This window comes from Anser cygnoides, chromosome 18 (genome assembly GCF_040182565.1).
Source record: "Anser cygnoides isolate HZ-2024a breed goose chromosome 18, Taihu_goose_T2T_genome, whole genome shotgun sequence".
In the NCBI taxonomy this organism is placed as follows: Eukaryota; Metazoa; Chordata; class Aves; order Anseriformes; family Anatidae; genus Anser; species Anser cygnoides.
Genome location: NC_089890.1, coordinates 6,865,608 through 6,891,874, shown reverse-complemented (window position 1 = coordinate 6,891,874; position 26,267 = coordinate 6,865,608). Strand labels below are relative to the sequence as shown.

The 26,267-nt window shown below is 42.4% G+C and overlaps 2 protein-coding genes and 2 non-coding genes across 4 annotated transcripts; 1 reads left to right on the top strand and 3 right to left on the bottom strand.

Annotated features, from left to right (window-relative positions):
* Positions 1 to 110: 110 nt before the first annotated feature.
* CCT6A (chaperonin containing TCP1 subunit 6A) lies at positions 111 to 7,176 on the bottom strand. Its single transcript, XM_066979579.1, has 14 exons — positions 6,987 to 7,176; positions 6,738 to 6,801; positions 5,251 to 5,385; positions 4,458 to 4,631; positions 4,192 to 4,295; positions 3,376 to 3,486; positions 2,908 to 3,067; positions 2,582 to 2,664; positions 2,076 to 2,172; positions 1,517 to 1,664; positions 1,263 to 1,396; positions 1,052 to 1,154; positions 639 to 711; positions 111 to 467 (listed from the first exon to the last, which is right to left on the bottom strand). Exons 1-14 carry the CDS (start codon positions 7,118 to 7,120, stop codon positions 395 to 397), a joined length of 1,593 nt encoding a protein of 530 aa, XP_066835680.1. The 5' UTR covers positions 7,121 to 7,176; the 3' UTR covers positions 111 to 394.
* LOC125183273 (small nucleolar RNA SNORA15) lies at positions 3,633 to 3,768 on the bottom strand. Its single transcript, XR_007165016.1, has one exon. It is a non-coding gene; the product is annotated as a small nucleolar RNA SNORA15 (small nucleolar RNA).
* Positions 4,764 to 4,895, bottom strand: LOC125183266 (small nucleolar RNA SNORA22). The gene has a single exon (XR_007165009.1). It is a non-coding gene; the product is annotated as a small nucleolar RNA SNORA22 (small nucleolar RNA).
* Positions 6,755 to 22,831, top strand: PSPH (phosphoserine phosphatase). Its single transcript, XM_013189847.3, has 7 exons — positions 6,755 to 6,823; positions 11,119 to 11,229; positions 17,636 to 17,794; positions 18,489 to 18,623; positions 20,203 to 20,348; positions 21,173 to 21,321; positions 22,647 to 22,831. The coding sequence occupies exons 3-7, from the start codon at positions 17,655 to 17,657 to the stop codon at positions 22,755 to 22,757; spliced, it is 681 nt and encodes a 226-aa protein (XP_013045301.1). The 5' UTR covers positions 6,755 to 6,823; positions 11,119 to 11,229; positions 17,636 to 17,654; the 3' UTR covers positions 22,758 to 22,831.
* Positions 22,832 to 26,267: the final 3,436 nt, after the last annotated feature.

Here is a 26,267-nt window from a genome sequence, read left to right as displayed (position 1 = left end):
GTCAGGAAACACAAATCAAAGGCCGTAGTTCAATGCTGTTGACAAAGGTAGTAAGAGTTCAAGGCCTTCGGCCACAGAAGGCAAGATTTTCAGTAACTGACACCCAGAAAGCACAGAACATAACAGTTTATTGGGTAAAAAGGACAGCAACTTCAATTGTACACTTCAGAGAAGTCAAAAATAAATAACTGATTTTTAGAACCGAATATTGGAATAGTTGCTAACATTTTGAGTGGCCATGTTTACCAAAGAGTGCTGCTCATTACAGCAGAGTGACTTCCGTTGCTGGGAATATCCACCATGGCTAAGAAAAGAGCACCTTTGGGTGGATTTCCTGAAGAGATCCCATGGGGCACTACTGGGGCTGACCTCCATCCCTGCCAGCAGATCCACTTCAGCCTTTAAGAGACGACATTCCCGCTCGCATAATTTCATCCACCAAGAGAATGTTGCTAGCAATCACCGTGCTAGAAATACAAAATAAATATTGTTAGAATATCTGCTTTGACAAAGAAAGCCCAGTTTTACTTCCACCCTTCAAGGCCCCTTCCCTCTACGTGCGAACCCTTGGTTCCACGTTACTCTATTTCAACCATCTAACACCCATTACTAATTAAAGTGAAAGCTGTAACATTTACCATGAATGAAGCAGTTGCTTTTTGACATTGTAGTTGTCCCAGATTCCAGCTGCTGCAGCTACCATTGGCTCACCTAGAAGAGAGGCACAACCACCTGAATAACCAGCTTACACCATTCAAGGGAAGACTTTCTGCAGTTTAACAACTGGTATTACTTGCCACATGTAAGTATTACAAGCACGCGAGGCTGACTGCAGCAACAGCACAGCAGCCAAGGCATTCTGCAGAGCTTTTCATGAAATGAAGTTTGGCTTTCTGCAGTAAGAGCAATTTTATGCTTCACTGACCTGAGCCACGATAGGTCTTTGCCTCCTAGGAACATCACTTCTGTCATTCGGAAGTAATTGTTTTGCTACTTCATATTTACCGCCACACTGATTTTACCAGAGCATCTCGGTAACTTTAGTTCTTACCAGTGTTCAAATCAACTCCAGTGAGCTGCCCTGATTCTGCGTGTTCTGTCTGAACCTTCACTAGTGTTTCCTGGGGATCGTAACCAGAGTTCTGAGCGAGAACCTTTGAGAGAAGAAAAAACATCATTTCACGTTAATCTAACGAGACCTGCAGAAAACACGATGGATCTCAGTGTGCTTTAAAGCCCCGTCACTCCGGAGTTCCTTATACCTTAGGAATGATGAGCAGAGCATCAGCAAAAGCTTGAACTCCAAGCTGGGCTCTTCCTTTGACGTTAGGTTTATGCTTAACAAGTGCATTAGCTACTGCCACTTCCAGCGCACCTGCTCCCGGAACCACACACCCTGCAAGGGAAAGCACTAACATTGAGACTTCACAACAAGCACCTGCTCCAATCTAAACAGTTAATTTAACCTCAAAGTTGGTGAATTTTGTGTAAGTCACTAGTCAGAGCAGAGACTTACCATCCTCGATAGCGTTTTTAACAGCACGCAGACCATCTCTTACTGCATCCTTGATTTGTGTAAGTGTGTGCTTATTTGGTCCCCTGATCAACAGGGTAACAGAGCGGGGGTTGTCACACTTCTCAATAAAGGTGTACTTCTCTTCACCCTACAAACAGGGTTAGGCATTCACATCATATTGAGCAAATGTACACATTAATAAAAAAACTGAGCAGACACTTCCAGTTCTGAAACAAGAGCACTCCAAGAAGCAGTGAGAAGCAGAAAGAACCTAGCATTCTAGAACCTTATTTCTATTTTCTCAATTTTACAGGTATTAAATGCATAATATGGAAATAATAGGAGAAGGCACTATGGCAAGAGGAAGCATGTAGGTAAATGTTCACATACAAGTGACACTAGGATTTGAAATCCCATCAGCCCTTGTTCATATTCCAATACAGCTCTTAAAACATGAATAGAATTCCATGCAGTCACATCAGTACACAAGAAAACGGTGTCAAGTGCTATCAGCAGACATATTTAATGTGGCTTCAACTACAAGCGTAGCTGTACGTACCAGTGTATACTCATAGACGAGGCCTGCATGGCCCAGGCAGTCAGGGGTGAGATCCTCCACGGAGTTCATAGCGCTACCGCCGCATGCCAGGGTCAGTCTGGAAGAATTCAGTTACAGCTTAGCAGTTGTTTTGTATTAAGTAAAATCTGAAGTCACCACTACGGATAACGGTATTTCAGTATGAAGAATACTATAGTTACTAGGCTTGCAACAGTTGTCTTTTTATGTAAGAGCAGCTCTTCATAAGCAGTAAGCTTGTAGAACTGAGCCTCTTCAATAGGTGTCTACATGTGAAGCACACTGATAGCTCCAATTCCTGTGTCACTCCACGTGCTGACCTGACAGTTCCACGGTTTGTACAAAATACCCCAAGTTTCTCTTGTAAGAGCCAGACAGACCAAAGCACACTTTTTAGTGACAGTCCTCAGAGGTGGATTCAAGCCAGACCTAACTCACTGAATGAGCCTGCAACAAGTTATTTACCCCTTCCTTCCCCAGGAACTGACCTTTCCATGTTCCTCCTTTTAGCTCTGCGCAAAGCAACTATTCCTTCTTTTGCAAGTGCATCCAAGGAAAATGGGTCAATTCCCTAGAAATGAAGAAAGTATCAGGATAAGGAAAAGGAAAACTCATTAATGCCAGACTGAGAGGTTTAAGTTCTTCTTCAGGGCTCAAAGATAATCTCAAGCAGGAAATACATGCATATATTCAAAAGTCCATCAATTTAGTTATTTGTGTCTGAAGAACTGTACAAAATCAAGTAGCATGTAGCTTGCCAAGAAAGGCCACATATCAAGTTATTTTTTCTACTTAGTTATACCATTCATCTCACCTTCTGGTTGATCACAACAAATCCTTTGTCTGAATCACCACAGACTCTTCTTTTCAAGTCTATGATTTTGTTCACTCTGTCTTCAATGAACTTTCTTTCTGCTTTTACTAGCTTCTCTCTCTCTTCTGCACTTTTGTAGAAGAATCCAGAGCTCACTTCTCTGGAAGGGGAAAAAAAAATGTAGTTAGAAAATTAGCTGTCATCTATGCTGTAGAAATAAATTTTGAAAAGTGCAAAGAATTCTTTCAGCAACATTCTAAAAATTTATGTGCAGATTTCATCTCGGTTGCCCACTTTCCTTTTCTAAAAAAGGGCTGCAGAGGAACACCATCTCTTCCATTCCACCTTCCACACTACCTGCCTTGCTCTAGAAGAGAGCCTGTGCAATCCTTTTGCCACTTTTTTAAACACACCTTAAAGTTATAAAAGAGAGGAGTATTTCTGCTCATCTCGCCACTTGGTACTTACGTTTTCTCATATTCTAGAGATACGTTGCAAGTAAGAACATAGGCATCTTCCACTCTTTTCTTCATGTCAGGATGGCGAGCACCATGATCCAAAACCAGCCCCCTAATCAGCCTGAAAGATGAGAAAGCATTTTGTGTGCCAATGAACACAAGGAGGAGATGAGCACCTCATGGAAGCGCAGACTAGGGAGTTAACTAACAGCGAAACTGGTTCAGTATGAATTGCCTGTGGGTTTTTGTAAGGAGTAAATAATGATCATGTATCCCACTTCTAAGGGCATGCCCATTCACATACAAAAAGCACACCAATCAGAATGTAAAGAGGGAATTTATTCTGGCATAGTGTCTGACTGCAGTAGCTATTGAGAAAAGCTAGTGCAGAATTCATCCATGCCACCGACATAAATGTAGGGGCCTACGGAATAAACAACTAGATGACTACAACCCTGTTTCTACATACTGAATGCTATTTTCCACTTGTAATAAACAGACAGGAGTTTAAGAAAAAAAAAAAGTATAGATAAAAAGTAAACAACCATGTCCACCCATAGTAAAGCAGAAGTCTGAGACAGTGCTACTCTGCTATTCAAACATCTTTTGTCAGGGAATCAAGTTCAGCTACTGGAACATTTCTGCTCTCTACATGATTCCCAGCTGAACTCTCTATTTCTGCCTTTCTTTCATTCCCTCCCTAGTGACTTTCCCAGCTGTAGCTTTAAAACACAGAATTTCTTCTTTTAAGAAGAAAACAAAGGCCCCAGGTTGCTCAAATATCAGGACACCATTAAGACGAAGCTCAAAGATACTTCTTACTTACGCTGTGTCAGTTTCTGATTTGTGTTTCATCTCCATAATCTCTACCATGTGGAGGTCAATAGGCTCATCTTGTTTTCTGACTGCCAAAACAGAATCTACTACAGCCTGTAATAGAGAGGAGAAAAGAAAATCCCCAGAAGGGCCATTGGTCTTTCGAAGTGCAAGCCTGCATCCTCCTATCCACCATTTGCCCAAGGAATAAACACAGCAGCTTAAAACCTGGACGTCTTTACATGAAAAGGGGCTGGAAACACATGTACCACTTGCCTCTGTTAAGATGTCAGCAAGTTCAGTGTGAACTTTAGTCCGAAGGGATGTTCTGGCAACATCTATAAGGGTCTCCCTGTCCATTTCTTTGGTCACTTTGACCTGCTCCAAGACTTCAAGTGCTTTTTCCTTTGCAATCTCAAATCCTTCTGCTACTATTCTAGGGTGCAAGCCCTAGGGTGCAAGAGAAGAAAGGAAACCATTAGACAGTAAGATAAAAAGGTATTTTCCCCACAAGTAGAACCTGTGGTTTCAACTCTCATGTAACATCAGAACACAGGGTACATGCATGCTACAGAGACAATAAAATGTTCTGTCCTTCTGAATACATATAAAAGGAATGCCAGTCCTTCCAATGCAGAGGAAAAGCACAGATTACTCTAGCACAGAATCAAAACCAAGGGAACTACAAAGCACACTTGGGTGTTCACTGTGCAACATGGATGTATTCTGCAACTTATACTCCCCCAAGTATCTTATTATCAGAGAGCATCTCCTTGTTAACATGCAGTAAGTGTTTTAATCCAAACAAAACAACCAGAAATAGAAGTATGTATCAAGCACAACCTTATTAAATCCTCCAGTATTGCCAATAAGCAGTTTGGAACCAGTCCTGGTGTCCTCCTCTGTAGCTTACCTCCATTTTACAAGTTCTGTGATATGCTCATTTTAAGCGGAAAATATATTTGTTTTCATGTTTGATTTATGAGCGTTAAGCACACAACACAGAAGCTGAACAGTATTAAGTCAAGCTTTTCACTTGCACATCTGCAAGAGATGCACTAACACATACCTCAGAAATATAGAGATCTGCCTGCTTTAGGAGCTCTCCAATGATCAAGACGTTTGAGGTGGTGCCATCTCCAGTGATGTCATCTTGTGCTGTCGCTACTTTTGCTATCAAGGAGGCTGTGGGGTGTTGTATTTGCTAAACAAAAGTAAGAAGCTGAACTGTAAGCCTCATCACAACGGTAGAGAAAGCTGATCTGAAGTCAGCTCAGTAGTTTATCTAGTTGATAGGCAATGTTTTAATTATTCCTGTCAATTTAGCTAGTTTCAACACACAATTCCAGTTAGCAACAACAAAAATCACACTTGGCCAGTAAGTTTCTTGAATTGAATCTGCGTCATACAGTCTTTTTTCCCCCTGAAGACCCAGCAAGTCTCTGGTGACCAGCAATAGGACCTTATGGGCGCTCCTGCGTGGAGCAAGAAGTTGGACTCAATAATCCTTGCAGATCCCTTCCAACTCCAGATATTTTGTGATTCTGTGATCTACACAGAACAATGGTGCACGCTGTTAGCCCAAGCTATTCCTCACCTACAAACAGAGCTTCGCTTGACAGAGCCCTTTTCTCCTTTAGGAACCAGGTGCACCACGACAACTACAACTGGATTGTTTGGGACACTAAGAACAGTTTAGAACTAATTTAGTTCTCTGCATGATCAATGCTGTACATACCCTAACTGGTTTATTATTTGTCAGTTGCTTTACTTGCTCTTGTAAAACTGAAGATCAACATTCAGTCAGTTTGTTTCTCATCAGTTCCTCTGCTAAGCAGTGCAGTGGTGTTTCAGCTATGAAGATGGAGAATTATTGCTGCCTGGCCAAAGTTCACAAGTACCACACATGACTGCAGGGTACTTACACAAGTCAGCCTTTCAATTTAAGGAACACGTGTAGCACTTAGCATCTCCGACTGCTAAATGAAGATTATTTTCGCATAGATTGGAGCCTATGAACCTACAGAACAGCATCCACATTTGAGGAGACTGGTGCTGGGTACTGGGAGTACTGGGACCCATGGCTGCTGCAGAGCCAGGGGCAGGGTGGCAACAGCTCTGTATAACGTGCCACATGCAGGTGGGGGGGGGCTGCGCTTTCACCTTCCCTGTGGGCCTGGTATTACACCACCTGCACCCACCACCCAACATTTTTCCAAATCACACACTTATGAAGCACTCTGTTGTAACTGACCTTAGCACAATAAAATTATGCATTTCCTAAATAAAACGTAAGGTAAGAAGAGTGTTTATATTATTGAAACAGTTCATACTTCCTTTATATGTAAACTGCCACATTAGCACGCCAACTTCATTCAACACCTCCCAAACTGCACTTACTCCTTTACGTTCTTCCCAAAGAGTATTTCCCCCTCAACACACGGGGCCAAATACCCCAGAACCACACACGAGGGGCAGCGATGGACACGGCCCCCTTTACCCCAGGCGATGGGGACGAGAACAGGCCCAGGCCCCCAGCCCCCCCTCCCTGCTCACCATTTCCTGCAGCAGCACGTTGCCATCTTTGGTCAGCTTGATGTCTCCGGCGCCCGAAACCAGCCTGCGAGCGACACCAGGAGGGGGTGAGCATAAGCAGAACACCCCCCCCAGCCCCACACTCCGCCTCCCCCCCCCCCTTTCCCCTCACGCTTCCCCTCAGGCCCCAACGGCTGAGGCGCACGGCGGGAAGGCCGCGGCCTCCTCCCTCCCCCATCCCCAGCGGAGGCAGGGGGGGCGCTCCCTCACATCTTCATGGTGCCCTTGGGGCCCAGGTTGGTCCTCAGCACGTCCTGCAGCCCGCGGGCCGCGCTGATGTTCACGGCCAGCGCCGCCTGGGCGCGAGCCACCTCAGCTTTGGGGTTGAGCGCCTTCACCGCCATGGCCGCCGCCGCTCCCCTCAGCTCCGCGCCGCGCACTGGGCGGGAACGACGCCGGCCGCGCCTCCCCGCCCGCCCCTTCTAGAACACTCCGGCGGCCGCGCGTCCCCATTGGTCCGTGTGCGCCAGAGCCGCGCTGCTATTGGCTGCGAGGCCTGTCGATCTGTCGGGCAGCTCCCGCCTACTGTCTCTCCCCTCCTCTTGAGGCGCTGAAGGGAGCGGGGCCCTAAGGGAATGGCGGGGTGTGTATGGCTCGGCTCGGCTCGGCTCGGCTCGGCTCGGCTCGGCTCGGCTCGGCTCGGCTCGGCTCGGCTCATGCTTAGCAGTGAATGTGTAAACGAGGTCTTTGATCGGGCAGGGGTGCTCGCTCGTGAATCCCACCCACTCATGTGACAGACACCCCCTGGGGCAGGTTCACAGAACCGTGAGAATAAATAATTAAACCTGCCGATTTAACCTTAGATCGGGCAGATTAATAGTTAAGCGGCATGGATTAATAATCGAAATGGGTCTTGGTAAAAAGCCAGAGCTGAGGTTAATCAAAAGTTTCTTAACAGAAGGTGCTGTGTGGGCCCACCAAGGCCAGCAGCTTCTCAGTGGGATCTTCCCAGCCACCACAACGCAGCCCTGCTCGCTGCCGTGGCCTTTCACTTCACAAGTCTCTGTAACTGGGGTAAAATTCTCCCCAGGCAACACTGAGGTGTCCCGTGAGATCTGTGCAAGAAAAAATGTTAAAGTCAAGGGAACCTCAATGGAGTGTTGGAAGCCTTGGGCTGATATGGCCAGTGAGGGCCCAGTCCTTGAGCCTGCACAACGTACGCATTTTAGTGGCTTTCAGCTCCACAAAGGATGAAGATGGAGAATTTCCCTTGGAAAGGGCTTGAGAGCTCTTGCCAGGGCTCCTTACAAATACCACAGGCACAAATTGCACCAAGTTTGGCTCCCACATTGCCCCATCCACACCTGTGTCCCCTAACACCTGCCTGCTGCAGGGGCGATTGGCAATACCAGGCATGACACAACCCTCTCCTTATTTCAAGTGTTTTGTAAGGAAAGTCCCTGCCCCAGGATAATCGTGGCCTGTGGCTGCAAAGCTGTGCCGGCAAGATCCAGGCCAAGTGGTTTTTGGTATTCCTGCAGCCCATCTGCTCCAGAGGGCACTAACCCGCAGCAAACAGACACACGCAACTCCGTACCAATTGGTCCTGAGCTCAGAATTTCCTCAGTACTCGGTACGGACCACAAAGAGCCTCACCCAGGGCTCATCCACCAGGTGTAAGGATGGCGCAGAATAAATCTCCCCTACCCCTTCCCACTTTTTGCAGCAGGGAAGCTGCCAAAACCCAGGCCATGGCAGCTCTGGACGGAGAGGTTGGCTGCTGAGCAATGGGCCGCTCGTGTTTCCGTGCCACTGCCAGTAGTAAACTCTAAAAGCCTGCTGATGGGTACAGTTTTGTTGCACAACAAAAGTTTTGGGGAAGCATGACTGAAATGGTCATTGAGGGTCAAATATAAGGGCAGACTCAGCAGCCTTGCTGATTTTGGCAGTAGAGGATGGCACCTGCCGGTAATGTGCTCCGCTGCTTTGGGTGAGGATCTCAAGTTTCTGGGCAAAGCGCCACACATGGCCCATCATTCTGACTTGGCAGGTCTGGAGGGGACAGCTGCTAGTACGCTTGGGTTTCTGATTTTTACATGTTTCGGATGGAGTTGATGTTTGAGCAAAATATACCACAAGTTTGGAGCCTTTTTGTTTAGCAGAGCAGGGTGCTTGTCTTGTAAAATATTTTAATGCTGATTCTTTAGCAGAGAGGCTGCGATTTTTTTTTCCTTTTCTGCTGCTGTAATCATTAAAAATAAACATTAAACATTGCAAAACACAGGAAATTACACTTGGTATTTCATAACTGGGCTCTGGAATTCTCCAGTTAATGTTTATTCTTCACTTTTGCTGGGATGCTACCTGCCTGCTGAAAGCATAACGAAACAAAACATGACAATCCACCCCTGAGAGGCTGCAGTGCTTGTACCTGAGGTGCCGAGCTGCTCTGCCCACTGAAAATACCCGAATCCCTAGCTCTGCCCTCAATTCTATAGCCCACAGGTCACACACATATTTTGCTATTCTTGCCTCTCTGGTTCTTAATTTTTGTTTGCCTTGATCCCTTCTCCAGGCTATGTTCAGTAGAGGGCAGCCTTGTCAAACCCATAGGTGCACCAGCAGGCACACTGTATTTTTTTATGTTTTCCCTGCTGTTGTTCTGTGATCTGTGTGGGTGATGTCCTGTGAAAAAGGCAGGAATTCTCCATCCTAACTCTTCCAGGCACCTCTCTCTGTGCTTCCTTCCTGGGCCACACATGTCTAAGGGTGGTTATGTTATGGTATAGTAATATTTCTCGTTTGCATTTTCATATTAAATGGCCATTTTGCAACATTTTTCAGACAACACTACAAGCTTTTCTACATTTTTCAGTCTTTTAGTTGTAGTTGCTGAACTGTTTTGAATATTTGCTCGTAATGTGTAGTAAAAATACAGGGCACATGCTTACAAGGCTTAAGTAATCCTTTTAAATTACTGGAGTTGCAACAAATTACATCAGAATGGAATCAGTAATGTAATATTTAAACAAATTACAAAAACAAGTCTGTTAAACTAAGACAAGTAATGGGAATATCCTTCATGAAATGTCCAGTAGCGATTCACTTAAGTGAAATCATGCAATGCTTATCTTGGCAGAAAAAAAACACCAGAGATTCCCAGTAAAAACAGTTTTCTTTCATCTTTATCAAGATCTGTTTTTCTTTAACCGTATTCACCGAAATGATTTCTAACTCCGTTTTAAAACATACTGCCCTGCCACGATAAAACTCACAAACAGGACCAGACAAAACAGCAAACCACATCACCAGTTTTGCAGCAAAGGGGCTCGGTCCCATCTTTCCCTGATGCAGGAAGTTTCTAATAGATGCTTGTATTGACAAGTAGTCACGCAAGTACTGAGAACATTTGAAAAGACATACAGGAAGGCATGGGAGGAGAAGCACAGAAGGGTATTGATTTTAGTTCATACACTTAAGTTTGAGGAATAATCCTGCCAGAATTGCAAAAACTTCATGCATAGAATGTGACTGGTGTATCCAGTGGTGCAGAACAATCTTTCAAGATGGGTAGCAGTCATAAGACTCCTATCACAAGCGAATAAAAGAAGCTAAATCAGCAGTCTGGCTTTCTTGACCTTGAAACGAGTAATTGGCTTCACAGTTCTGGGTTGGCAGCCTCCTGTTTACTAACTAATGCCCGCAGTCATGTCTGCGGGAAGTTCTTCTGTAGGATGCCAAAGCACTAGCACAGACAGGTTCTGCAATTTTTCCGTTGCTTTTGACAACATTTTATTTGGAGAAACAAAACAGAGCCTTCTCAGAAGTAGAAGCTTTCATTTTGCCTTCGAAGTTTGTGATGAATTTTGACTGCAGATTTTTTTGGTGTGTAATATTGCGCACTCCGGTACGCAGCTTAAGCCAAAATGCAATAGTGCAATTTTAACGCACGAAACCTTTAGTTTGCGGTGAAAGCAAGCGCCCCTGCCTCACCCCAGACTTCATGCCAAGAGAAACTCCTGGCTGTTGCTTGGCAGATCCCCTCCTCGCCTCTCCTCCCTGGTCCTCCCGCGCCAGTGCCGTGCGTGGAGGCAGGTGGGCTTGCTGAGCCCCGTCCTGCTCCCCGTGCCCGTGGCAGAGGCTGGCGGGCGAGCAAACCCCACATCATCTTGTGCACAGGCTGCTCCCTGCCAAGCCATGCCTACCCAAGCTGGGAGCGCCCCAAAGTGGGCCCGAACGGCTCCTCCCCTGACGTCGGCAAGGTTACACCTCTCTTCCTACGCCTGTCAGCGAACAGCTGGACTTCTCTGGTTACATGTGTGCAACCATTTAAAAAAAACATCCAGCCTGGCTTACTCAGCAGATTATAAAGAGTGATTTACAAAATGCGGCTTTCTTCCAGATCAGCCCGTGCCGTTGTATTTATGTGACTGAAGGTCTCAGCTGATCCGTTCTTTTCTTGTGCAGCCAAGAGGTTTGCAGCAGCACCACCGGCCACGGCCAGTACAATACTGTAAGTCACTGGGAACGTTTCTTTCTCGCACTTTGGAAGGGGTTGGCGTTTGGTGTGTTCAGTTCCATAACACTTATCAGATTTTTCTTGCATAGGCAATGAACTATACGCTGGGGCTGTGCGCTGCCCTGCGAGATGCAGCAGCACTGTGGTGCCTGTTTTATTACAGCAGCATGAATGAATGATGCAATCGTGCAGGGGGAAAGCATCATCATTTTGGCAGGACAGGCAAGAGGGGATTGGAGAGATGGGAGATGTGTATCAACATCCACCAGGTTCCCCCTATCTCTTTTCAATTACCTTTTAAAAGGTGCTTAAATAAATGTGCTGTTAGGCACTGCTGTGCAGCTATCAGTGTGTCGCTGCAAACATTCCATCTCTTGACTTGCTTACAGGTTTCTATTACTACCTTGTAAACTGAACAGGAAACCAGGTAGTTTGAAGCAGTCTTAGTGACTTTAAGGACCGAATCTCTCTATTCTCACATTGAAAATCACAGAAACTCCTAATTATGGATGGGTTGAACTTAAAGAGTAGTACTTGCAGGAATATATAGTAAAAATTTGCCTAAATATAGCTTATCTGTTTAAATACATAATCTCTCTTCTAAAGCACATTGCTTATACTGAGAATTATACCTCAACATAGCAAAGCCATGTTACCATATTATTCCCATTTTACAGATAAAGGACTAGCAACAATGAAGGATTAAGTGCTTTGTTTAATACCATGGAAACTCTCCTGTGAACACTCTCAGGAGCAGAATCACACCTGTAGCAGGAACAGGCTCTGAGAAAAGGTTCAGCAACAAACTTCTCCAAATCCCATACTCTAAGCAGCAGTTTCCCATCAATGCTACAGAAGCAGTCTTATATGGCTGCGTTTCTGTTAATCTCACTGAATGTTCAGTGCAATATTTCTCTGCTCTGGGAATATATCTCACAGTGACTTTGTTCTCATGCGCATCAGTGCAAACTGGGACTAACTTCACTGATGCCAGGCAAATAACTCAGGGCAAAGTGAGACCAAAATGGGTCTTGTTACGGAGCAGTAGCTTTCAATAAAGTGCGCACACTTACATTGTTAAATGTGAAAGTGAATCAGAATCACAAACATCAGAGACTGTTTGCACACTGTAGGATATTCCTGAATGATCTCTTAAAGAAGGCATTTTAAGTAGTATTTCATTAAGATTCACTTAATCTTCATTTTTTTTCACAGCAAGAAATGTGAACATAATGTAAAGTAGCAGTGTGACAACACTTCTGAAAGCTGAAATAAGATAACAAGTCAAGTAGAGTCACGATGGAGATTTTGAGATCTCTTCAAAATCTCATCAAAATAAACCAGTCACAGAACACCCGGAGTCCTGAGTACCGCTTCATGTTCCTTTTGCATTCGCAGATCTTGCAGATGTTTCAGTTTTTCACAGTGTGGCAAGTGCCCTTCTTTGAAGGGTCAGCAAACAGAAAAGATTACAGTTGTTTTCCTTTAACATGTGGTCTTACATAATTGCTAGGCTTGCTGCTGTGACTCCGCCCTCTCTGTTACGAAAGAGAACTATTTCTTGTGGAAATGCCAGTTTTTTTCCAAGTGGCCTAATGAAGTACTTAATAGTATGGAGGCAAGGAGATCTCATGGGAATTCCACTCCCCTTGTGATTTCTTTTTTGCTCATCTCAAGTTTCACCTTTCTCTTTATCACTTTCTTCTTACGCCTTCTTTAGTCTATTGTTTGCACATTTTTTTTCTCTTTCCCATTTTCTTCCTTTCATCTTTTCCCCATCGTATTTTATCATACCTGTTGAAATGGTTGCTGCTTGGATACTTTTCCAGCATGGAAATAATAGAATAGAAATAGATTTCTTATCTGAAATACGATGGCTGAATGATCAGAGATTTTCTGCCCAAGTTTTTCATATGGAGACTGAACTTATAATTATTAGTTGTGGGAATTTCTTTTTTCTTACCATCTCATAAAAACATTGATGCGTGTAAGCAATCGGATGTTCTGTGTTTCAGAGTAATTTGTCTCTGCCAACCACAGAGGCCAATACCACTCTGGAATTAAAAACTGCTATTCCTTTACTATTTATTATTTAGCGAATCGCCCATAGAAGAGCTTTGCACAGCTTCAATTCTTTTTCCTCATATTTTCAGGTGACGCTTACCTGTAGACAAGAATCAGAGATTCATAGAATCAGAGTATCCTGAGTTGGAAGGGACCCACAAGGATCATCGAGTCCAACTCCTGACTGTGCACAGGGCAACCTAAGAGTTAGGCCATACATATAAGAGCATTGTCCAAATGCTTCTTATACAGTGACAGGTTTGGGGCCATGACTTCCCCGGTCACATGAGCTACTGTGTATGTTCTTATATCCCCTGCATGTTTAATTCTAGGCAGTTTCCCGGTGAATGCCATGGCAAGATGGCCCAGGGAAAATTCTGAAAACAAAGGAAAGAACAGAACATCTTCTACTTGTAATTCCCCACACTCCTGGGGCCCATTGCTCAATCACAAATAGCCTTGCCTTATGCTCCCATTTACGTTTAAGGCTGGGAACAAAAATCACAAGTCACTGAAATTGGCATGTTACTGTTTGGAATGGCTTTTGCTGACCTCTGGAGCTGATGGTCACCCCTGGAGCTTTGCCGACAAAAGCAGAAGAACCTTCTTTCATTCCAAATGAACCATCTTTAACTCCTAATTTTTTTCTCACCAGCAAGACTCCCTGCAATAGCTGAAGCTTCCCACATAGGTTCTCCTCTTTGCTCCAGGAAGAGCTTCCCTATTTTACAGTTCATCACAAGTTCTCCAACTTGTGTGATGATACATCAGCCAAAAATGGCTCTGTGTTTTCCAGAACTCAGTGCTTGGCTACAAAAGGAATTGGAAGGGTTTTGGCAAGCCACTCATCAAGGGAGATCAGGAACTACTGATCTGTTCTGCATTTCAGAATGCAAGTCTTCCCTTACAACTTGTCATTTTTAGGCATTATAAACCATAGCCTGAAACTCTTTTAAAAGAGTTACTGCATAGAATAAAGAAAAGATAGAGTTAATTCCAGCCACGGCTTTGTATACATATCCGTCAAAGTGAAGTTCACAGCAGTGGTCTCATCATTTTAAGGAATATTCAGAAGGGAAGGGAGTATGGGAAATTTGGATGACAGGGAGAAGGGAAAGTTCATGTCCCTTTCTTCCTTCTCCCAATGTGTTTTTCTAGCTATATCATAATTCTCAGAGAAATTAAAATTCTGAAGACGCATATCCAAAAATATATTTCAGGTTCTCACCAAGAAATCGCATAACAGTGCTATGTCACCACACAGTGATATTGCATCAGAACGTGGTCATGTTGCAGTGCAGCCCCAGGTTAGCATGAGGCAATGTGACTGCTTTGCATAAGAAGGAATCAGTGTTGGAACACCATGACGCAAATGTCACACCAGAATGATGCAACAAGTTTGTCCAGTAGAGCAAATCCTTAAAATTGGCACCAAAGCCAAGGCTGAATTCTTAGTGGACTTTATAATTTCCAGTAGGCTGGAAAAAAATTAATGGCATGCTATTTCAAAAATGCTAGTGGACATTTTTTAAAATTCCACTGCACAAATAGATCTAGCAAATGGCTGTCAAGCCCTGTCCTGAAGTCAAAGCCCTCCTGCTCTGGAAATCAAAATCTTCCACTGAAAATTCAAAACAGTGCTGTGGAGTCAAGGTCAAGCCAATGCTAACGCAAAGTAAACCTGGAATTCACGTGTCCACCTGCTGCCAAGTCTTAGCTCAGAACCAGTTTTGGTCCAAGGAAAGTTTTTATGTCCATTGTCAACCTGTACCCACTCACCTTTGCTTTCTGGGACACTGGGGAGGTTGAGCCCAGGCTCTGTCCTACTTTCCCACTCCCAAACTGTATGTACAGGAGGGAAGTGTGGGCTGGGTGGTATCTGCTCTCCTACCTCACTCACACCTGTGACACAGATGAGCATTAAGTAAGCCACCGTGTCACCTTTGCAGCCTCGTGCAAAAGCCATGAACCTACTTTGGGTATTACAGTCGTGTTCATACCACAAAACTCAAGAACACCTAGAATTATCCCCCTCAACTAGTCCTGTTCCGTGGCTGCCTTTGGATAGCTTTGCCTTTAATCTGTCACGACTTGCTCTCTCTCTTGCTTTTTCATATTTAGCACTGATATCTACCTGGTAAACAGAGATTAACTCTTACGGATGTGGTGCTTTGCTGTTCACAGCAGGTTTCACTCCTTAGGTTTGCCTGCTTCAATTATACAGACTTTTTCTTTTACCTTTCAATGAAGGATTGGGGTTATTTTCTCTTACTCTATACACATGAACAGATAACAGATGTGTGCATGTGTGTGTTCTATAAGTTTTTTCCAGTGATTATGATCATTTTCCATAAAGCCCTTTGTATCCCAGTACTCACCATATGGTGTCAATGGCACTTCATTTAGTACTGGTGTCGGATGCCATGCATAGCCTTGGTGTTGTGGGAAGCACAAGGCCCTAACTCGGAGGGCTCTAGGTCAGACAAACACACTACCTGTGATAGCAGTCCTCATGGATGGACATGCAGGCAATGCCATTCACACCTCTGCAGGAAACTTGAATTAAGAGCAAAAAGTGAAGAATAGTTAATTAGGAAGGTGTTGGGACTACAGCTAGACTGGGGTTAAGTATTGGAATGAAAACACTATCCTGGACAGCTTACCGACTCTTTTTCTGTTGAGATACATATTCATTTCTGCTTCTGATAGGGTAAACCCAGTTCATCAGATTAGCTGCAGCTTTCTGTGGTTAGCTGTTTGATCCCAAGTTTTTACTCAGTAGTTAATCCATCAGTCCTTAGTTAAGCAGAACTGCTCTCATGTTGATTTGTGTACCTAAGGAATGAATAAAATCAAAACCTTCAGGACCTAGCCTAGTAATAATAGTGCAGGCTTGAACAGCAGCTTTTAATCTGAACACCTTAAAACACCTGGACAACAACTTCTACCTGCCACACAGCAGGGGAAAGACCATAATCTATTACCAAGACTAGTCATGGGAATAAAATCACAGAATTCACCTCAGGAAACAGCACTGGTGCTTACCATTTGTGATCCCTAGATGACTCCTATCTGATGGTGAGCTACTTCAGTACTGATCATCTCTTATACTCTTCTACAGCAAGATATGTAGCAATCAGTTCTCCATCTTCACTGGATGTCTTTTGTGTGCAGAAGGTGGGAAGTTTGTCCCAAAAGGGCAAAAAAATAAATGTTTTGTGGAAACCTGTGTATGTAAGACCTGTCACCATGAAACCTCACATGATACATAGGAGGAAAATAAATTAGTTGAGTGAGAAGAAAGCAAAAGATGAAGATATACGACATGCTGTTTAAAGGTATTTTTGTCTCTATTCCAGATAAAGAAAGAACCTACTACCCAGGTCAGTTATATGAGACTTGTCCTGCAGGAAGTTTAAGAGATTAGAAGAGATAACCAAACACGAGCTTCAACAAAGATGTGGGAAATAGGACAGATACAAAGCTGTACTTGTATCTAAATGTACTACTGGTAAATAGCGAGATACACACTGCAATCCCTTATGAAAGGGTAAAGCACGATTAGTAAGGTAGAGTACGAAAATCCCTGATTAACACCTTGTGCTTCTGGTCTGCAGAGGTGCTCAGTACATATAAGTGAACAGATATAAAAGGGAAGAAAATGAACTTTTGACAGGTATTGTTATGGAAAAACTCATGGTTGTGGGCTTTGGGAACTTCACTCAACCCCTTAAGATATCACCACGTTATTTTAATCAGGACATAGAAAAGGATCTAAACCTTCATGACTTAGGGATGACTACTCACTGATAGGTTTAAGACAGTTATGCCTACTGCAATCAAGCAAATCTTTAAGGGTTGGTTGTCTTTTACTGTCTCCTGGAGCAACTAATTTGACACTGCAGACCAGGTCTGATGAGAAATCAAGATCCATTTGAGCAATCAAGATCCATTTGAGCGGTGAAGGCAAGGCAAGACAAGACAGGGAATTTTAAGTCCTGTCCAGTAGTTGGCAGTCTGATGGTTCAGCAAACGCCAAGTATTACGACCTTGAACCCCACCTGAGCATCAATGGGATGAGCCTGCAGAGAGCAAATCAGCAGCTGACCAAAGCTCCACAGCCCACCCATAACGTAAGTTGAACATCAGTAGGCAGCAACAGCAGAGAGCAAATCAGCAACTGAGCCAGACCTCCACCGCCACTCACACTTTGATAAAAGCTGGCTAGCAGGCTGCGCTCGGTCCTTCTCGCAACGAGCAGATCAGTCGCTGCAATGGCTCAAGACGGAGTCCAGTACTGTGACTCACAGAAACAATTCATCTTATCCTCTTACAGTAAGAAGGTTCCTAAAAGGATGGCGTCTCTCCTGGAGATGAAAGAAATCTTCCGCAATGCTGATGCAGTGTGCTTTGATGTGGACAGTACAGTCATCAGGGAAGAAGGCATTGATGAGCTTGCAAAGTTCTGCGGAGTTGGAGATGCCGTTGCAGAGATGTATGTATATTTGCTGTTTACTTCACATGAACATTAGTAACAAGTAAGCATGGATAAGGTTAAATCTGTGACAGCAGTTTTACAATACCGATTAATTCATCTCTGTCACAGGAGATTATTATCATTTAAAAAAAGATGTTAGGAATAGTAAGTGGAATTAATGCATAATGAAGTAACTTTTTTTTTGAATTGTGAAGCCACTCAACAGGACTATACTGAAATAAATTCTCTAAATTAAATGTCTTTGATATGCTCAGATGAGGCCTCATCGTAACACTTGGCAAAGAACTAGCAGAACCTTATTATGAGATGGAGGAGACTGGACTCTTCACTTCTTTGAGGCAGTTGTTTCCATTGAAACTTGTAGCAAAAGTCCTGTTAATTTCAGAGAAGAGCAGCTGGCCTTTAATTTAGGAATACTGGTCCCAGTGGCTCAGATTGCTTTCACAGAGTATCAGCTTTCCTTTGCCTCGCTGGTTCTTACAAACGCACCAGTCTGTGGAGCTCTTCTACCACTGGTTGCTACCAACCTTTTCAGTGTACCAATCTTGTCGTTTACAACAGAGATACTATGGTATAACCTAGAAGCTATGGGGCCTTAACTTGTTCCTTGGCATACCTGTTAAAATAACAGCTCTTGGGAGAAGCCTCAACTTAAGTGTCACTGATTTGTTTTGTTTGGATCACAATTCAGGACCCGCAGAGCTATGGGTGGCACTGTGACATTCAAAGCAGCTTTAACAGCACGACTAGGTCTCATACGACCCTCCTACGAGCAAGTGCAAAAATTAATATCTGACAATCCACCTCAGCTAACGCCAGGAATACGGTAAGAAGAATTTCAAATGATCTAATGAAAAAGTATTCCAAAAGCACATAGCATAAATCAACAAAATGCTGTGAAGCTGAAAGAATGTGAAGCTGATATAGAATGCGTTCCATGTTGTTTGTGTACAAAGCTTACATCAGGAGCTTATAATAGCCTGGATCCATGTTGAGTGGATAAGTATCCATATAAAAAGAAACTGTCTTAGGTATTAACTGGCATTTTGGCTGGCAAGCTGACATTCCGGCATGAGAATTAGGTGGGCATGGAAAATAATCTGCTCCACATCAAGAAGTTTTTTTTTTTTTTTTTTTTTCTGAAGAGAGCTGGGAGGAGGTTTATTACGGAATAAAAACTATTCGCTTGGTCTATTCTGTAATTATATTCTCTCTCACACTTCTGCATGCAGTCACCACTGGACTCAGCTTAGGGGATCCACTTTCAGAGCTACACATTCTGTACTGACATAAAAAGTCATTAGAGGCAAATCCATACGTGCATATACACGTATTCTTTCATCTTTGGGTTTAGATATAACGTTAACTATTTCAACTGAAAAGGTTTTTCTTCCTATTCAGATTGTTTCAAACAGTTGAAAATAATTTCTTTACTATGAAACATGGCTATAGCTGTAAATCTAAAATATTTTTAGCACATACAGTTGTTTTAATACAATATTGTACTTGTATTTTCTCCTTGAAATGAATCACATGCTCAGCTTTTTCTGTAGAAGGCATAGCTAGATGCAACAACAAAGGGGGCATTGTTTCCGTGTTTAGAATCACATGACTTTCCTTTTCATTCCTTCCCTTTCTTCCTCCTTTTCTGTGTAGCCTGCTTTAAGCTTCCACTCTGCTTTTCAGTGTTTAGCATTTCTTCTGTTACTGCTATCACTTCTACTGCTTAGTGTTGTTGTATGTTGATTTTCCTGCCTCTAAAACCAACTTTTATAAAACTTTTAATTGCCATCAACTCCCGTTGATATTAACCGGGTCTGAACATTTCTCACTTTTTAATTCCTTTTCTGTAGCTGGTGCCCTTTTCTACACAGAGTATCAATGTCTTCGGGGAATCAAGTCTGAATTAGAAAAATGTTTGTGCTTTGCACACTTTCCAGCCCACTTTTATATTTTTGTGCAGTGCCTTTAGCTCCCCTGCATTCCCTGCTCTTTTTCAGCATTACAGATATCTCACTGGTTTTATATTTAGCTTCAGAAAACAATCTGAATTGGATCTGGTCTCATCTGTTCAGGGGAACTGATGTGAACAATATGAAAGTATAAATGAAACATTTCTAGGGAGCTCTGGTTTCTGAGCAACTAAATACCTGTTCATATCTAGACAGGATGGTTTTGTTCAGCTCGTTTCAAGCAAGGTATACGCACAAACTTGTGAAGAAAAGATGGAAAAGCTTCAAGCAGCTGAGAAGGATGGAGTTGGAAAGCAGCACACAAATAAACTGGAATAACAAAGTAGACGGGTGGCCTTGTTTAGGAAAGATCTATTTTAGCTTTCTTGTTATCCCTTCAGCACACCTAGATGCTGCCAGGCACTCATGCTTGGTGACTTTCTTTCTTCCCAGGGAGCTGGTGAACAGGCTTCATCAACGAGGGGTACAGGTCTTCTTGGTCTCTGGGGGTTTTCAGAGCATCGTGGAACACGTGGCCTTGCAGCTGAACATTCCAACAGCAAATGTCTTTGCCAACAGGCTGAAGTTTTACTTTAATGGTGAGATTCCCCTAACAGGTCATTTCTTTGCTAATTAATGCAATTATTTTGTGTGTGTTCAAACTGTTAGATCTTGGGCTACAGATATTGTCCAACCTACATCACCTTGCTACCAATCCTGGTAACTTCAAGACCAATCCAATCCAGCTGTCTCCAAGTGGGGAAATAGCCAAACTTCCCCCCAAAACATGAATTCAGGTCCTTTTCCAGACATATGAAATAAAGCTGTAGTTACTTTTTAATTGCAACTTGTGCCAAAGTTAAAAAGCATTACAGTTGCTGAGAGCAGTTTCATTTTCTCTCTCTTTCAAGTTTACATAATTTATTACACCTACCTGCTTTCAGAGGCAAACTTCATTTTCAGCGACTCTGAGGCATGTATGAAGACCAATGGAGACTTTTGTAGAGCTACTCTGGACTTCTTTAAGCCAGTGTAATCGAGCAGAACTGTGGTTAGTGAGCTTGGTTCTTACTCAGTGTTTCACACACTGTTCATTTATCACACTGAATGCTGCTTTTGAAATGTTTAGACCAGAATGACTGGATCAAAGTGACTGGGAAAGGATTTGACATGCTACCATACAGGGTTTCTACTGTTTGTCCTAGCATTTCAGCTCTTTGAAAACATCCCCACTGACGACTTATGTAAAATTCTAGTTTTTATGCTTACCTTCTGATTACTTCTTTGGGATGCTGAAATTGTGAGGCTTACAGAACCGCATGTAATTAGCTGTTTTCTTGAAGAAAAGACCACAGGCATGTATCTTTCTTCATCTACATGAAAATATGCTATGTGTCTAATTCATCCTTCCACTGTTTTCTAGGAGAATATGCAGGATTTGATGAAACACAACCAACAGCTGAATCAGGGGGGAAAGGAAAAGTTATTACTCATCTGAAAGAACAGTTCCATTTCAAGAAAGTAGTTATGATTGGAGATGGAGCTACAGACATGGAAGCCTGTCCCCCTGCTGTAAGTATTAAAAAACTGGAATTCCAAATTCCCTTTGAGCAATTTGTGTGTGTGTGCAGGAAGTATGGTTTAAATTCTTTATAGGACTTCAAGGAAGATCTTCAGCACTTCCCAGAGCCTGAAAGATCTGTGTAGGTAGTTTTCTCTAGAAAGGCTGCATCATGCAACTGTTGATTTCTCTCAGCTTAGCCAGTTTCAGTAAAGGTTCCACTCTCTGAGCCAGGGTTCTAGCTCAGTCCAGCAGAAATGCACAGTCTACCAACCTGTCGCAAATCAAGCTGATATGTCTGTCTTTCCCATCTATGTTGCCAAAATAACTGCTTGCTTCTGCTCAGAGCTTTGTACAGAGGTCCTACACTACCAAGATCACAGTTCTGGACAGTATTAAATGTTGCTAAGCATGAAGGTCTGGTGCACATTTACTTGATACCAGCCTAGCAAGAAGGTTCATCTCACTTGACACCTCTGAAGATAGCAGCCCTATCAGGGCTATTATTCAGCCCTATTATTCAGCCCTAGACAGGGTGGAATAATAAGAATAGAAAGACAGCTTTTATAAACAGTCATTTCACAGAGGAGGGATCTTAATTCTTTCTCATCTCTAGTGCCTTTCTCTACAAATAAGTAACTCAGTGCCCCTGCTTTGCCAATGCTGGGGGCAGATATCCTAGTGCATGGAAATGCACAGGAACAGACGGACTCTGTGGGCTACTGCTGATGTGAGTTAGGACAAAGCATCCCTTAGCATTAAATATGTGCACGATCAAAGCAGCTTCGTATTTGCTTAATGCTTTCTATCTGAAGGCAAAAAAACAGCAGTGGAAATTTTAAACACTGTTTTCTAAGACCCAGAAATGATGACTGTTTCTGGTTAATGATTGAAATCATGGTTAATGTTTACTCTTGGTATCTATCAAATGAGGTAAACAGAGTTAAGATAAAAAGTATAGGGATAATCGTGAGATGCTGCTTGCACGTTCAGATGTTAACTCATGCTTGAATAGTAAGGCTTTCTGTTGCATCACAGCTACATTTCATTTTCAGTAAAATCTCAGATCTGAACAATCTTGAAGTTACAAGGTACTGAGACACACCTTTGCTATTAGAACTGATCTCTTAGTAACCAAAGCGGTGTAAAATTAAATGTTAACGAAGTTCCTGTTAATAAATATGAAAATGAACACGCCAAGTAAAATAGGTGAAGAGGCAGGGAGGAACATCACAATTTTAAAATCCAATCTTAAAAACAAACTTAATTGCTGAGAAGCTCCATTCCTTACACAGAACTGCAGTAACTCATGTGCCCATTCTTTCTGTTTTGCCAGGACTGCTTCATTGGATTTGGAGGAAATGTAATCAGAAAGCAAGTAAAGGAGAAAGCTAAATGGTACATTACTCACTTTGATGAACTGCTAAAGGAACTGGAAGAACGATAAATTATACAGTAAAATAATATATTTAACAACTATAAGTCAATTATACAATGTAATTAAACATATTTGTTTGCAAAGTTGTGTTCTGGACTTTTTAATGATTCTGGGTGTTGGGTGACTTCCTTCTCTGATCTGAAACTCATGTTGCAAATGGCGACATGCTACTCAAATATTTTGTAGTGAAATGGTAAGATTTTTTTAAACGTCTTTTCCAAGGTGTAAGAGGTGCAAGATGGTAAGTACTTTCCATTCCAAAGGATCTCGGAACTAGGTTAGACAGTGAACAGATAGGTAGGAAATATTACTAAATATCTCTGAGTTCATTAAAATATGGCTACAGGAGAACCTGAGGTGTCATCTGTTACTCAACATCATTGTTACTCAACCTGTAGTCTAAGACATGAGATACATGCAAATGTAAGATATATGCAATATTCATCAGCATCCTAGAAGCATATTTTAAGGCGAGTGATATAGTGCTTCACATACCTCATTAAAATATAAGCAAACTCTAAAATGTTGATTTTTTCAGATGGTCACAGTTTACTTAAGTGTTCTATTTAACAATCCTTCCCTGCCAACATGTAACTGTATGGAACCTGACTCGCCTATCTTTACAAAACGTCTGCTGATTAAGAAAACACTAGGAAACTTATCTGGTCTTTTTCTCTGCCTCAAGTGTGGATCAACCACCCTCAAACTGTTTGTGCCAGAAGTCTAACCTGTTCTAAACAAGTATTTCTCTGAGCTTCAGCTAATGAATCCTAGTTTCTTAAGGCTTTGTCCTTCATGGCTGCTATGTTTGATCCAAGAGGGACTTTATACAGAACTCACTTGATAAATTGTGCTTTTTTTTTTTGTCAGCAAATCCCTGACAACTTTTGCAAGTACGTCTTTTTAAGCAGCTCTGCTGACACATCATGGTACTTTTCTTTCCCTGACTTATAAGAATCTCATCTGAGATAATGTAAAAAGCTTTACTTATGGCAAAATGAAAGTCACATCTTCCATCCACATAATACCATCACAAGAGAAAGATGGGTTGATAAGACATGATTTGTCCTGGAAAAAAAAAAAAACGCTCTATGCAGGTTCTTATATTCTGGGTGTCCCCACATTTAATTTTTTTTTTTTTGAAACTGAAGATTAGGCTGAGTGAGTGCCTTAATTCTCAGGTTCTTCTCTTCCACCCCACCATACATTTTATAGATAGGAAGATAAACAAGTGATGTGCCTACCTTCCAGAACCTCACACTGTCTCCGCAAGATAATCACTACTGGTTTATGCAACTTGCATGAAGTTTCCTTCATTTAGTAAGATTAAATCAAGGTGAAGTGATCTTGTCCAATTGTTCAAGCATCGCCAGCAGTTAAAACAAACACTGGTTGCCCATTCTGCTACATCATCAGAAAAGATACGTGGGAAAAGGGTATTAATAGAGTCACGGATAGTGATGAACGGCAACTCTCTGTGATGCCATCTCATGTTTTCAGCAAAAAGCAGAGACAATAATAAGTTACAGCAGTATTTAAATATTAAAGCAGTACAATGATTAAAAAAACCCAAACAAATCTAGAAGCAAACTTGTAATGGCTTCTTAGAGAAAAGCAGAGATATAAGCAGCTATACTGAGTATCTGTAGACAGAGCTTAAAAACCTTCACAAAAGACAAGACAGACAACGGTTGGCAGGATGCTCACTAGAACACTTCTGGGAGTATTAAACATGATCTCTTTTAAATTCTTCCTGAGAAAAATCCCAGCCAGCTCCAAGGGCAGCCCATGTACAATCATGCTTTTGTTTAGGCAGGAGTGCACGGATAGAGCAAGTGTAAACTCTTTCTGCTCTCATTCAGTCTACTCCTCTGCCATTCTACAGTTATGAAGCCAAAGAGAAGTGCTTCTATTTGCTGCAGTCTTCTACTGAATTAAAAGGCCACTAAAAAAAACAACTAAAATCCAGCTAATCAGCTATAGCTGCAGGCCCTGATCCTACAAACGTTATGACATGCTTCAAGTATATGTAATTCCACTAATGCCACAGTTAGAAGACAGTGCATGAGGCTTTGTGCCACAGAGATGTTAACATTCACAACAGTATCTTCTGCCAGTGTTGACTGCTATGGAAACACGGCACTGCGCCAACGATTTCACAAGAGCTCTTTAGGTCAGACTGTTTGAAAAAAAAAAATCACACCCCCTCCACTGGGCAAACAGCAAGCCCTCCCTCCTGGTCCAAGAGGTACCCAAAGGATTAGTTACTTTAGCGAGTAGCTGAGCTCTTTCAACTGTAAAATAGTGGAAAAAAACAGAGGGGAATAAAGCAGCATGAGGAAACTTTCAATATTGCAACCAAGGTACTGGTTTACTTGAGCGTATCCCATCACAGCAGAGCCAAATCTGGAGAGCAGTACATGTTATCAGAGAGAGAACCAATTTGTTTTCACATGTGTCTTCTAACTAAGAGCTATGGGGAAATGTATTGCTTCATATAAAGCTTTCTATTTTAATGTGATTATTCAGTGAGGCAGAGTTGCTTTAAGTTACATTTTCAATTTGCACAAGGGGATTTTTTTAAAAGAACAATTTACACTCTTTCTAGAAAGACTACAGGACAACTAAAACTTGAGTTCGTGTCTTCATTACGGTGCTTTGAACTGGAACACAAACTGGCAATTACCTGAGACCCTTCCAGGCATTGTTCCCTGCTTCCCAACCACTGGAAAGTGATTTCATTACTGAACTCGATGATTTCTACTCTAAGAAATGCTAATGCTTTGTTAGTCAAAGGAAGAAGGCAAACTCAGCCATGAAATTAAGAGGAAAAGACAACAATGTTTACAACAGGAGAAAAACAACTTCAGAAAGGGCTCAAGCAATGGTAAGAAAAGATCCCCGTTACTTATGGACTCTGTTATACTTATGCTCTCTGATGAGAGAGCACAAGTTTGTAGCTCAGAATGATAGGAAGCACATAAAAAATACATTACAACAATACCAGGGATTCAGATCGTAGGTAGCCCATAAAGACTGAAGAGATTTGTGATATCTGGTGTCACCCTGCAGAACATCCAGTTATTCCTTAGAATTTTATTCATCCAAAATTTCATGGGCCTTCAAATACCTGTGAGTTTTGCCCAGCTATGTTTAATTCTTAGTGCTTCTGACTGAAGACTAGAAACGTGGATTGCAACGGAATCCACAAAATCCTTTATCCAAGAATGTTTTTCACCTTTTGTCTGTGATGAGATGGTTGGTTATGAGGGTTAACTTACCAGGAGAACTCTCTAGGAACAAGAAATATGGCAGGATACCGGGAGAAATAACAAGGACTGGAAGCTGATATTGTTATCTTTTTTTTTCCCTTTTGCACCTAAAGAGTAGTCTCAAAAGCCTGGAAAAGGACAGCCCGAAATGATAGTACTGACCACATAACTGATTTACAAGAAGGAACAGATGAAATGATGTGCGTGGCCCATTAACTGAGCCAAGCTGAGAACTTTAAGCTAATAC